This window comes from Myotis nattereri, assembly GCF_964212035.1.
Source record: "Myotis nattereri genome assembly, chromosome: 8".
Classification (NCBI taxonomy): Eukaryota; Metazoa; Chordata; class Mammalia; order Chiroptera; family Vespertilionidae; genus Myotis; species Myotis nattereri.
In genome coordinates, this window is record NC_138083.1 from 70,827,833 (window position 1) to 70,841,851 (window position 14,019).

At 52.7% G+C, this 14,019-nt stretch overlaps 1 protein-coding gene across 1 annotated transcript in view; it reads right to left on the reverse strand.

The window, feature by feature from the left end:
• Positions 1 to 8,430, reverse strand: part of MYBL2 (MYB proto-oncogene like 2) — a 30,353-nt gene extending 21,923 nt beyond the window's left edge. The window contains exons 1-2 of the mRNA XM_081097743.1: positions 8,324 to 8,430; positions 4,675 to 4,768 (exon numbers count right to left, since the gene is read on the reverse strand). Of these exons, the coding sequence (XP_080953869.1) occupies positions 4,675 to 4,768; positions 8,324 to 8,343 (114 nt within the window). The 5' untranslated portion in view covers positions 8,344 to 8,430. The remainder of the gene's footprint in view (positions 1 to 4,674; positions 4,769 to 8,323) is intronic.
• Between the last annotated feature and the right edge of the window lie 5,589 nt (positions 8,431 to 14,019).

Genomic DNA, 14,019 nt, shown 5'->3' on the forward strand with positions numbered 1-14,019 from the left:
GTGAATTCTTTTTTTTTTTTTATTGACTTTTGCACTACTTCTTTATTTTTTTATTTTACAGAAAGAGAGAGAGAGGGGGAGAGGGAGCACTCCATTTGTGGACCTATAAATTCTGAGTGGTAATTCCACTTTTAAGCCAGAGGAGTGTTTGCTAAGACATTTAGAGTCTAGAGTCGGTAACTTCCGAATGGAACATGCTGGCTCCGCACCCTCCTGCTCAGTGCTGCCGTGGCCGAGTGGGGCCACCGGGGGCAGGGAGATGAACACCCCTCGCTGGAATGCACACGGACCCATTTTAGCACGAACAAACAAGAAGTGTGAAGAGCTTGAGAAAGTTGGTGGTAGGTATTTAAAGCTGCTTCCAAAATGAGAGAAATCGACTTTACTTGAAGAAAACAAGCAAACAAAAACTACATATATAGTGCCATATCTAGACAGTGGAATATTATTCAGCGTTGAAACAAAAGGAAGTTCGGACATATGCTGCTGCATAGATGAGCCTCAAGGACATTACGCTAAGTGAAAGAAGCCAGTCACAAAAGGGCAAATACTAAGATGCCACGCATGAGGAATCAGTGTTTAAAAGGTATAGAGATTGTTTTGCAAGATGAGAAAGTTCTAGAGATTTGTTACACATGGGAATATACTCAACACTACTGAACTGTGCACTTAAAAGTGGTAAATTTAATGTTATGTGTTCCCTTCCCCTCCCCCGCTCTCTCCTGGACAGGAAAAAAGGCCACCACAGAAATCCTGACCCTCAGCTGCAGCTTGGCCAGTCTAGCAGTGCTGGACAAAGTCCCCATAAATCCTATAGCTGAGCCAGCTCACACCCAGCCATCCCCAGACACCCCGGCTTCCTCTGCCGTCCAGCCTGGCCAGGCCCACACCTGCCTTCCTCCCATGTCCATCTCCAGCACCACCGTCCTTGCAGTAGCTGACACAAACATTTTGCCTCCAACTCCTCCAGGACCCCAGGAACCTCCTCCACCTGTTAACTCCACCCTGGACTGCCCTAGTCTCTCCACAGCATCGTCTCTTCCCTGCCCCAGGCGGTGCCCTCCTCAGCTCCCGGCACTGCTGCTGGGACCCCCAAATCTCTTATCCACCCGACGCACAGGTTAGCGCCTCTGAAGCCCAGCTATGCTCATGTCACCCCTCTGCTCTAAAAGCCTCCAATGGCTCTGCACTGCCAGCTGAATCAGCCTGTATCCCGAGCCTGGCTGGCAAGGCCCTCCAGAACTTGGCCCTAATCCAGCGGTTCTCAACCTGTGGGTCACGACCCCGTTGCAGGTCGAATGACCCTTTCACAAGGGTCGCCTAAGACCATTGGAAAACACATACATAATTACATATTGTTTTTGTGATTAATCACTATGCTTTAATTATGTTCAATTTGTAACAATGAAAATACATCCTGCATATCGATATTTACATTACGATTCCTAACAGTAGCAACGAAAATAATTTTATGGTTGGGTCACAACATGAGGAACTGTTTTAAAGGGCCAGACACTGCCCTAATCCCTCTTTTCCAACCACTCTTCGTCCCCCCCCTTCAAGGATGCCTCCCTCCAGCCACACCGGGGCTCCTCTACTGGCTTTTGTCCACCTACCACACATTTCCTATTCCGACTTGCCCACGGTTTCACACAGGTCCCTGACTGCTGGATTTCCAAATCCTCCTCCATGACACTTCCCCTAACCTCTTAAGACAACAGTAGCCTCTCCTTCTAAAGGTATTTCAACAATTACCCCCCTGACTGCTGAATTTCCAAACCTTATCCATCCAACTTCCCCTTATCTCTTCAGACAACATTAACTCTCCCCCTAAAGTATTTCAACAATTACTAGTGCCTCCAACGTGCTAGGAGCCTTAGTGCAATCCTCCTGGCGCCATGGAAGACCAGAGTGCATCCAGGGGCCTGTGCAGTCTTTTCTCTCCATCCCAAGCAGAGAGCTGCTCTGGGGAAGGGACCCCATCTTGTTGATTCTTCAAAGTCCACAAAAGCTGAGTACTTCCCGGTCCACAATAGGATGGACAGAAAGGCTGGCTTAGCACTCCTCTGCAGAAGCATCTATCTACACTAATAAAAGAGAAAAATGGTAATTGGCGTATGACGATACCCTTTTCATTGGCTAATCAGGGCTATATGCAAATTAACTGCCAACTAAGATTGGCAGTTAACTGCCAACAAGATGGCGGCTAATTTGCATATGTAGGCACAATGCAGGGAGACGAAAGGGAAAGCAGGAAGAAGCCCCCTGCCACTGACAGTGATTGGAAACCCAGGGGGGAGCTAAGAGCTGGGGGGCAGGGCAAAGGCGGCCCTGGGGCCGCCTTTGCCCTGCCCCCCAGCCATGATCGGAGAATCAGGCGCCTTTGCCGCCCTGGCCAGTGATAGCAGGAAGTAGGGGTGGAGCCAGCGATGGGAGCTGGGCACTGTCGAAGCTGGCAGTCCCAGGAGCTAGGGGTCCCTTGCCTGGGCCTAAAGCGGAGCCCACGATCACGGGGCCGCTGCAGCTGCAGGTCCCCGCTGCCCGGGCCGGACGCCTAGGCCAGAGGCGTTAGGCCTGGGCAGGGGCGGAGCCTGCAATCACGGGGAGCTGGGGGTCCCCTGCCCAGGCCTGACACCTCTGCCAGAGGCCTCAGGCCTGGTCAAGGGGCCGATCCGGTGATTGCTGATCGGAGGGTGATGAGGGTCAACTCCTCTGGCCGAGGCATCTGGCCTGGGCGGGGGGCAGAGCCGGGGATTGGGGGGATATGATGGTCCCCTTGCCCAGGCCTGAAGCCTGGGTCAGAGGTGTCAGGCTTGGGCGGGGGGTGGAGCAAGTGATCAGCGGGAGATGGGGGTCCCCTGCCCAGGCATGATTCCTGGGCCAGAGGCCTCAGGCCTGGGCGGGGGCCAGAGCCAGTGATCAGGGGGAGATGGGGGTCCCCTGTCCAAGCCTGACACCTCTGGCGGAGGCGTCAGGCCTGGGCAAGGGGCCGATCCTGCGATTGGAGGGTGATGGGGGTCAACGCCTGAGGGCTCCCAGTATGTGAGAGGGGCAGGCTGGGCTGAGGGACACTCCCCCACACACACACACCCAGTGCACGAATTTCGTGCACCGGGCCCCTAGTATATATATAAAAGCCTAAGCGACCGGAACGACTGGTGGCTATGACACACACTGACCACCAGGGGACAGACACTCAACGCAGGAGCTGCCCCCTGGTGGTCAGTGCGCTCCCACAGCCAGCCTCCCTGAGCTGGCCGACCTCCCGCCCTCCCCCTACCCGTTCCCAGGCCAGCCAACCTCCCATGGTCCCTCCCCGTCCCCCCCCCCCCCCGCCCCCCCAGCCGGCCAACCTCCCATGGTCCCTCCTCATGGCCCCTTTCCCAGGGGGGCTGAGAGCCAGCTCCCTCCTAAGGGCCAGCAGCCAACCTCCCTTGCCTGATTCCTCCCTCCAGCCGGCAGGCCCCAAAAGTCCGACCTGCACAATGGCAGTGCGGCAGCAAGGGAAGGAGGAGAGGGGGAGGCAAGGAACCACATGGTGGTGAGGCGCCGGCGGCATCGGTGTCCAGCATCCGTTCCTTCCGTGCCCAGCCTGGCGACCGTCGCCTCCTCTCCGGCCCAGCCCTGATCAGCCTGGCCCCTATCGGCCCTGATTGCCAGCCAGGTCTAGGGACCCTATCTGTGCACAAATTTCATGCACTGGGCCTCTAATCTTTTATAATATATGAGGGATTTACAACTCCTACAGTAAAATAAATAAATAAATAAGGCCAGCAGGCATCTAAGATGGTACAACCAATCTAGAAAAAGGCCTGGCAGTTCCTATAAAACTAAACATACACCTGTCCCATGGCTGTACCTAAGTATCCTGCCCAGAGAGAAAACAATCCTCAAAAAGACTCATCAAGAATCCTCACAGCCGCTCTATCCACAATAGCCAACAACCAGAAAGAGCCTCAAAGCCCAACAACAAGCGAAACACGGGGCATACCCATCCAACGGAATACTATTCAGCAATAAAAACAAACAAATTCGTGACTCACACATTTTGCTGAACAAAAAAAGCCAAATAGAAAAGAGCACAACTGTACAATTTCACTGACAGGACATTCAAGAACAGGCAAAATAAATTAAGCCAAGAGACAGATTGGGGCGGCCTGGAAATGGGAAAGATGGAACACAAAGGGAATGTTTTGTTAAAACTGTTGAACTGTTCACTTTTAAAAGGTGTATTTGGTTGTATATAAATTATACTTCCATAAAGTTGACTAAAGAATAAAAAGAAAATCAATTCAGAACTTGAGGTCCAAAGTTACAACAATAATAAAGGGGGTTGCAAACGTGGCTAAACCTCGTAGCAATTAAAGGACAAGAAACATAATCATTGTTCATGATGATGCAGAATACACCAGCTTCTAAGAGACACAACAGTGATTGCTGGCCCTGAGGTCTGAGAGACACAAGTGCTCCTTCCCACAGGAGTCCTCAATATTGAGTCCCCAAGAATGCTATGCGAAGAGACAACTGGGAGAATCAAAGGCCCACCCACTTCTTTCATCAGCTTCTCCTCTTCATTGCACCTACCAGGGCATCACACACACACACACACACACACACACACACACACACACTCTGCCATCACTCCTGCTGTAATTGCCCCTCGGGGTCACTCACCTCCTCATGGGTCCACTTGACCTTGCACTTGCTGTCCCTCTGCTCTGGCACGTCCGAGTCGGTGTCCTGGTAGTGTAGCTCATCCAGCTCCTCACTGCAGGGAGAGCAAGATAAAGGTCAAGGACCTATGTCTGCACATCCTGCTACAATATGATGGATGGACAGCGCATGGGCAGCGGCCAGTGACTTCTAGGGAAAGGGAAAGTTTTGTGGGAAGCAGGTTTTTACTCTTTTTGCTTTCAAAAACATAGGTACTTCCATCCTCCTTTTAAAAATTTTTTTAACAAAATGGGGTTATGAGCTATTTTCATTTTCTTCTTTTATTTGTTTTCAGGTACACCCTAAGGATTGGAAAAGCTACAAGAAAAAAGAAGTTGCGATTTCACTAAGATTATCATATTCAATCAAAACTAGACAGCAATTTAATATTTTCTCTTCGATAACAACGGTTAAACTTGCATGGATGTTCTAAAGATTAAAGCTGATGGCCCTAGCCGGTTTGGCTCAGTGGATAGAGTGTTGGCCTGAGGACTGAAAGTTCCCCAGTTCAACTCTAGTCAAGGGCACATGCCAGGGTTGTGGGCTCGATCCCCAGTAGGGGGTGTGCAGGAGGCAGCAGATCAGTGATTCTCTATCATTGATGTTTCTCTCTCCCTCTCCCTTCCTCTCTGAAATCAATAAAACGTATGTTATAAAAATGATTAAAGCTGATGGTGTCACTCAATATGACGCAGCAAAACTTTAAGAAATATTGGTTATTTGATAAAAACATTTAAAATACATTATCTTAGTAAATATCTCCATTTTGCACATCCCTTCCCAATCCTTGCCTACACACAAGCATAGTTTATGTAGAGAAAACTCTAAGTATAAAAAGCTTTGAATTCTGATGTTTTGCTTTTCTAACTGGCAATTTTCCAAGTTGCTCCAAACTTTCATATTTGATCAGGATTAATTAAATCAGGTTAGGAAAATCGAGATCATGCTTTCCACCTCCCGGGATGTCAGGTGCTCCCAACTCCATGTGGTGGGGCCTGCATCAGGTCCCCTTCGTGGAGTGCATTCCTCATGGAAAGAGCCTCCTCATCTCCAAACAAGGCAAGTGCAGACCGTGTGTGAAAGGGACTTCCTTTCGTGTCCATCTTCCTTCTGCCTCCTCCAGAACTCAGCGTCTTTCCTAAAGACAACCTCTTCCTGTGCTCCTAGGACACCTTGGAAATTCTATTTCAGAATGCAGGCCCAGCAAGGGCTCCCCCATGTCCCCACCCCCCATCCTGGGAACAGCCTGCACCTTTCCCTTCCTCCTCTTCTTCCCTGACAGTAACTCTAAGGAACCCCCAGGAGACTTGTAATCAGGGGGGCCATGGACAGCAGCAGCTCATCCCAAGCTAAACCCCTGAATCTGTCTCCAAGGCCCCCTTTTTGACTTCTCAGTGAGCCAAAGCAGCCCTGCCTAGGCTCTCCCCAGTTGCTTCTTCACTCTCAAAATCATTAAAAAAAAAAAAAAGAATGTAGACCCTTAGGCTTCCTGTCTCCTTGCCCACATAGACAGAGGTCAGCTCCACCTCCACACCTGCGGGGTCGTAGGGGGTTGGCACCAAAAGGCCCTAAATGTTTACTCAAGAGAATGACCAGAGTCAGGAATGAATGCACATACAATGCTGCCGACTAGTAGATAAGAAATGCCAATTAATGTGAATTTTTTGGAAGGAGGAAAAGGACAGATTGTCTAAACCCAGCAATACATTAGTCACAGAAGGACCGGGAATTCAGCCATGCCCCATCATTCCTGACCCAATTCATGAGGTCCTCCCCCACCTCAAAGTAAAGGACAAACATTCTGTAAGCTACTCATAATGACAAAATGAAGCCGGCTTTATCATCAGCTGCCCCCCAGCCTGTTTCTGATGGAAACCACCTTTAGTTCTCCAACACCCCTTTTCTAAAAGAAGTTCAGCAAATGTTCCTTCCAAGATGAAAAGTGTCTGTATGAACACTGTAATCTTTTACTTGATGGAGACAGCAACTCAGCTGGGAGAATTCTGTGAGATGATAAATTTCAATCACCAACATAGCGCTGACCACCCCCTTCACATGCATTCTCACTGTCCCCATTTAATAGATGTGGAAACTGAGGCTCCCAGGGGTTATGCTACTTGCCAAGTCCAGAGCCAGGTGCGAAACCTACACCCTCAAGTGCTCTCCTCAGCTTAAGCAGCAGAGGCCACGTCAGTGGTGGCAGCCACATGTAGGTCCCACACACCCTTTCTATGCCCTTCCAGGTGCTGGGCTCCGCTCCAGGTGGAGTGAGTCAGAAGCTGAGTAGGAAGTGGGGCGCTGCAGAGGGGAAAGTTCCAGTGAGGGGCCAAGAATGGAGATGATGACTGTGGGGTGCCAGGGTGCAGAAACCATCCCTCACAGGGCACGCCTCCCCGAGTCCCCGGGGAGAAGCAGGAGAGGACCTGGGGTTGTTGTGATTCCCGGTATAACACTTCCTGAAGCAAAGATCAGGAGGGACCTGACAAGGGCCTGACCAGAAACCTCCCGAGCACTGGAGCTGACCTGGGAACTCGTGGCCTGAAGAAGGGAGACCCTGTGCCAGGCCCCCTTCCAGCGCCCAGGGATCGGGTGCTTCTCTGCCAGGAACTCTGGGGGAGCCGGCAGCCAGTGCTTTCCAAGTCCACAGCCTCTGCCGGGGAAGGCAGACACCACCCAGAGGAGGGTGCGAGGTTACGGGGCGGCGTACTGCAGGCAGGGAACGGGGGAGGACCCCTTTGTCCTCCCGGACACCCAGCCCGGCGTGAAGCCCAGAGCTCAGACCCCGGGCGCACAGGTACAAGAAAGGGACCCCGCGCACGGAGCCCGGGTTTCAGGCTCAACTCTGCCACTTATTCTCTAGGGGAAGAAGCAAAATGCAGACCGCAGTTCCGGCCCTGGCCCCAGGGGCTCCTGGAACAGAAGTCTCGACACACATGTAGGTCTTCCCCTCACCTTCCACCCCAGCTGCCCCAAAGGCGGATCTCCGGAACGCAACCCAGCTGGGACCCGCAACCCAGGTGGTGGGAGAGCCAAGAGGCCTTCCCCACCCCTCCACCCCGGCACCCTTCTCAGGCCAGAGAGAGGGCTGAGGGTGCTCTCCGCTTCCCGGAATTGGGGGATGGGGGGGTAGGGGTTGTGGGAGGGGGAATGCCACCGGCAAATCTGAGCGCCAACAGGCTCGAACGGCAAGCGTCCTCCCCAAATGTCCTCCCCGCTTCGGCCTCCCGCGCGCGCTCTGTGACTTGGAAAACCACTCCCTCTCCGGGGGTCGCCAGCCGCCCCAGAATGGCTCTTCCAGCGGACACCGCTGTCCCACCCCCACCTCGCAATTAGGCGGGAGACGAAGTGACATCATACAGGGCTTGGCCAACATCCAGGAGACCCCCCCCCCCGCCCCGGCGCCCCGACAGGCCCGGAGAGCCGCGCGAGAAGCCCCAAGAGACCCCCGGCTTCGTGCGCCCCCTGCCTCGGGCGGCCCTGGACGCAGGAGTGCCCCCGGGCTCCCCTCCCGCCGGCCCCGCTCCGAGGGGCTAAGGCGAGGGTGGGGTGGGGGGGATGGGTCCCCGGGAGGAGGAAGGGCCCTCTGCCGCCCGCCCGCCCGCCCGCTCACCCGCGCGTCCGCCGAGACATCCCCCCGGCCCGGGCCGCGCCGCGCTCGCTGCCCGCCGGCGGAGCCCGGAGCGGGAGCCGGGCCGGGGTCCGAGCGCGGGCTGCTCCGGCCGCTCCGGGCCCTGGGCCGCGCTGGGAGGCGTCGGCGCAGCCGCCGGTCCGCTCGCAGGAACTGCAGCCGCCGCCGGCGCGCAGAAGCACTTTCCTATCTCCCGCCAAGCGCGTCGGCACCGCCCGGCCTGGCGCGCAGGCGGACGGGCGGGCTCGGGGCGGGGCTTCGCGGGGCGGGGGCGGGGCGGCCGGCGGGCGGGCGGCGCACGGCTCCGAGCTCCGAAGCCCCAGGGCAGGGAGGACCGGGCAGGTGCGGCTCTGGGCCGGCTGCCACGGACTCGGAACGGGCTCGGCCAGGTGGGGATGGGGTGGCCCGGGAGTCGCCCACACAGCAAAGGCTGCGGGAGGGGCGGGAGCCGCCAGGATAGAGGGGAGACCAGGGCCCGCCCGAGCCGCCCCTCCGGCCTGCGCCCCGCAGCGCTCCCCATCCCGCCTGGACCAGGGCTGCGCCTTCCCACCTGCTTCCCCTTCACCTCCAATTCAGCGGCTCTGGCAGCCCGAGGGAGCCCCCTAAAATGTAAACCTGATCCAGCTTCTCCAGAACTTACAACTCTGCCCTCTCTCCCTCTGGGTAAAATACTCCATCATTAGGTTCACAGCCTTCTGCCCGATCACCACCCCCACCCAAAAGAAACTTGCCCGCCTTTGCGGGGGGCCAGGAACGCTTCCGGCCCCTCCCACCTAGTGGATCTTGGGGTTCACTGCCCTTAATAGGCTTGTTGACTTGAGCGTTTCTCCTTGGGCGGCGGCGGCGGTGGTGGTGATGATGAGGGGGAGTGGGGGTGGGAAGGGGCGATATTCTAAACCGGACAAGCGCAGGAGGCCTGCAGGGCGGCCTGACAAACTCAGAAACGGAAAGTAACCGCATAGGATGGTCTGAAATGGAAACTTTCCAACTACAAAAGTTCATAGGAGTAGTCATGTCCTAGGGCAGTGTTTGTTTCTCCCTAACAAAGGTCAGTCGGCAACTGAACTGGCGGTTGTCTTCTTGCATCTACAATAGCATACCTTCAGAATGTCAAGTTAATTCCCTTTTTTCCCCCTGAGCTTCCCCCCACAGTGCACAACCACCCACTAAAGCAGAGACCATAGATCCCCTCATTGTTATTTTATCATATTAATTGTTGACTGTTGACTATCCTATACCCACGAATGTAAAAGTGTCTATTCCTTTTACTTTTTATCCAATCAGTCCCAGAGATTTCCCTGCTTTGCTCTCTCCCTCCTCCTTAATCTATCACCAGTGAATTCCATCTAACTCCTGTATATCTTCCCCTTTGATTATGATGCATAAATAAGTGGTAAAACGGCCCTGGCCGGGTGGCTCAGTTGGTTGGAGCATCATCCTGTGCAAAGGTTTCACGTTTGATTCCCAGTTAGGTCCCTGGTCAGGGCATGTACAGGACGGCAACCTATGGATGTTTTTCTCTCCCTCTTTCTCTAAAAATCAGTAAATAATATGTCTTCGGGTGAGAAATAAATAAATGGCAAAACTGAAGAATCACAGTTTTGAGCATTTTCTCAATCCTTTGAGATTTTGCTTTTCTGCAATTGTTAGTTTGGTTCAAATAAAGTCATAAAAATTCTCTACAGGTTTGAATGTTTCTTACATTGACAAAACTCTGGGCATGCTGAGGTCCAAGTGGTCCTTAAATTCGGGCAGTATCTCCAAGGCCCAGAATTCAACAGTTGAGTCCAATTCTGTTTACCATGTGCTTAAATTCCTAGAGGCTTAGCAAGGATTTCCATTTTAAGTTGTAATTTCGATACTGTCCACACCCAGGTCCCTGGGAGGCATGCTGAAAGGAGAGTAAATTAGCAGGCGCTTGAGAAGACCTGGCGGAAGCTCAGCCTCCGGTCCCTGCTTATGCCTCAGACTCCTCTTCCAGAAACTGCAGACACTGGGGACAGTCCAGCCAGCATGAGCCTTATTTCCTACGGCAGAAGAAACAGACATCTTCTTCTATGCCCCAACTGGGAATAGAACCCACCACCTTCTGGTGTACTGGACGATAGACCACTGGGCCACACAGGCCAGGGGGAAACACTGACATCCTTTGTGCCAGACGCTTCCACACCCATTAATTCGGGCCTCGGGAACCCACTTCCCCCGTAAAGTAATTCATACGGACTTCCCCTCTTCATCACGAGGGCGTAGTATTATGAGTGCAGGCTCTGAAGCGGACTTCCTGAGGTCTGAGTCCCCGCTCCATCACTCAGCTGTGTGGTCTCAGGCAAATTACTTGACTCCTCTGTGCCTGTTTTCTCATCTGTAAAGGGATTTATCAAAAACTTAAGATAGCTTTTACTATATTATACGCCTACCGCTGCTCTGTATGCTTTACACATTTTAATTCATGTAATTCTCATAGCAACCTTAGGAGGTTGAATTAGAATTACCTTCTTTTGGCAGATGGGGAAACGGAGACCAGGTCAGACGGCTGGTAGCTGGGCTGCCTGGTTCTAGTGTCTGTACCCTTAACCACCGCACTGGCACCTACTTTGTAGGGTCGAACAGCATTAAATAAATATGTGTAAACGCAGTCCCTGGTACATAAGTGCTGTATTACTTTTAATTACGTTTGTGACTCTCCAGCTTATTCTTAGGGCAATTCCGCCGCCCTCGTGCCTGTCCTTGGAGGTCCAGGAATGCACAAGTGGATCTTCGGTCTCTCTCCGCCGCTCGGACCCGGGACCGTGACGCGGCCTGCCCCAGAGCGAGACCCTGGCGCGTCCGCCTGCGGGTCCCACGCCCCCGCTCACAAAGCGACCACTTCGGCCGCGCGCGCTCGGACCCGGGCGCCGCGCGAGGCATCGCGGGAGTCTCGCCGCCTGACGTCACCAGGGGGCGTCTGCGCTCGGTTCCGCTGGGAGCCTCCGGGTTCCGGCCATCTCCCCGCGGTCTGCTGCTTCCCGGGCGATCCCGCCTGCCCCGCACGCGCGGGGCCACCGTGGCTGGGCAGCCTCCCCTGCGCCCGCCGTTGGAGGTCGGGCGGAGGAAGAGAGGCCCGGGGCTGAGCGGGAGCGGGCGGGTGCACGCCGGCATCCGGCCTTGTGGCGTCGCGGGACTTCGCGGTCAGCCGTCGCCCCTGGCCTGGCCCAGAGCCGGGCGGACCCCGTGCTGCCCGGAGCCGAGCCGGGCGGACCCCGTGCTGCCCGGAGCCGAGCCGGGCGGACCCCGTGCTGCCCGGAGCCAAGCCGTCCCGGACGACTCCCGCGAGTCAGCTCCTGGGCAGGCTCCTACCCTCGCAGGTGTCCTCCGCGCTATTTGTCACCTTTTGCAATTCCTAGGGAGTTCATTTCCTTCCTGGATTAGGTTGTGGGCTGCAGGCAGCCTTGGATGAAACCTGAGTAGGCTTCCTGTTAAAGTTTGGTGTAAGCAAGAATTTTCTTACAAGTGTGTATTTATTATTGTCTCTTAAAGGCAGCGGAAGATGTTGATAACATGGGCTGGAGAAAGGGGGACGGGGATGAAATTCTTTCTCTTCATCCGTTAGTCCGTTTTCAGGTATGACCTAAATTTTTTATTTAAAAATTTTTTAAATTAAATTTCATGAAGGCATGCATACAGCCCTAGAACCTTTTACAGAACAGAGTCTAAAACTTATAATATTTGGTTTTGTAAGTAAGAAGTAACTTAGTAAGACCATAGTAAGGCTGTGAATCACAAGATACCACAAATGTTCCTCCTTGCTCATGGGGAGAGGAAAGGTTTTGTCACCGACACATATCCTTTGTGTTTCCTCCTCGTTTTGACACTAATGTTTCTCTGATCAGAGAGGTATTGGAGTTCAACAAGTAAAATCTCCAATAGTTATTGTTATGCTGTTATCTGCTAGGACTGGTGCTAACACTTTTTGTTGTTTTGGGTGGGTTTTTTTAAAGAATAAAATTGAAACACTTGTTCAAGTCAGTTAACTTTTTTATCTAAAAGTTCACACACATGCCCTAGCTGGTTTGGCTCAGTGGATAGAGCATGGGCCTGCAGACCGAAGGATCCTGCTTCAGTTCTGGTCAAAGGCACATGCTGGGGTTGCAGGCTCCATCCCCAGTAGGGGGCGTGCCGGAGGCAGCTGATCAATGATTTTCATTGCTGTTTCTATCCCTCTCCTTTCCTCTGTCTGAAATCAACAAAAACATTATTTTTAAAAATAAAGTATACTAAGGTGAAGTATTATATCTGAAATTTAATTTCAAGTATTCAGTAACAAAAATTTACACGCATAAAGCATACATAGTGGTATGTTAACTTCTAAAAATAGGTGGTGTGTACTGGTGTTTTTTGTACTATTCTTTCCACTTTTCTGGGTGTTTCAATTTTTTCATAAGAAGTTGGGGGAAAACTCCGTGCCACAAGTCACCCATAGATGAAAGAAAAACGCCAGCTGCCCCATGGCTGGACAGGCCTTGGCCCTCAAAGCATCTTCTCCAGTTAGGAGAGGTGGGTGGGAGAAGCTCCAGGTTAGTAGGCAGGCTGTAGTGCTTCTTTGCCCCTGGTCTCCCCAGGCCTCTGTCCCCTCTGGAAAGTGAAGTTTTGGATTAGATTCAAATAGATCCACAACGTTCCTTGGTACGTGTTTAGTTATCTCTTGCTGCATAACAGATTACTCCAAATGAAGAGCTTAAAACTGCCATGTTATGTCTATGGATTCTGTGGGTCAGGAATTCAGAAAGTCACAGCAGAGACAGCTTGTCTCCACTCCATGCCTGGGGCTTCAGGACAACTCCGAGACTGCGGAGACTCGATGCTGGGGCAGGGGCACTGGGAGGCCCACCGAGGTAGTCTGTCCCAAGTGGCCTCCTATTTCTTGCACGGAGGCCTGTGGCTCTAAAGAACCAGGCAGAAGCTGTACAGCCTAAGAAGATGATGTGTGTCACTTCCACCGGAGTGGAAGATTAAGAGGGAGGAAACAAGACCGCACCTCTTGATGGCAAAAGCGTCAAACCCACAGTGTTAGAGCATACGGGTTGGGAGATGATCGTTGAGTACTTTTTTTTTAATGTGTTGTAAATACTACCTTTCCACAACACTCCCCTGCTGTTCTAGAGCAGCTTGTCTCAGCTGGCTCCCAGATTGTGCCCTCTGAGCAAAGGGGCCCGCCTTCCCCAGCACTTTGTTCCTACTTGGCTACACTGAGACCTGCACTAGGGCTGGAGGGTGAGAATGGAAGTCTATGAACAGGGCTTGAACATGACTGAATTACTTGAAATTCTGGATGTGACCTGAACCTTTCTTCCCAAGGTTTTTAGATTTCCAAAAATGTTAATTCCTGGACAGACTATTCTCATAGCTTCAATTATCAACTCCATGTGAACTTGAGACTATATCTTTTCTAAGCCCCAGTTAGGAATTTCCAGCTATTTACTGGCTATATTCATTCATATTGTCATCTTAATTGGAATCTTATGTTCAAAACAGTTCACCCTTCAGAACTCCCATCTTCCAATACTTCCACCAAGCCGTAAGGATCAAAATCTTGCCAATCTGGCCCAGCCAGTGTGTCTCAGTGGTTGAGTATTGACCCATGCACCAAGGTTGCTGGTTCAATTCTCAGGGTGCATGCCCAGGTTGCTGACTTAATCCCC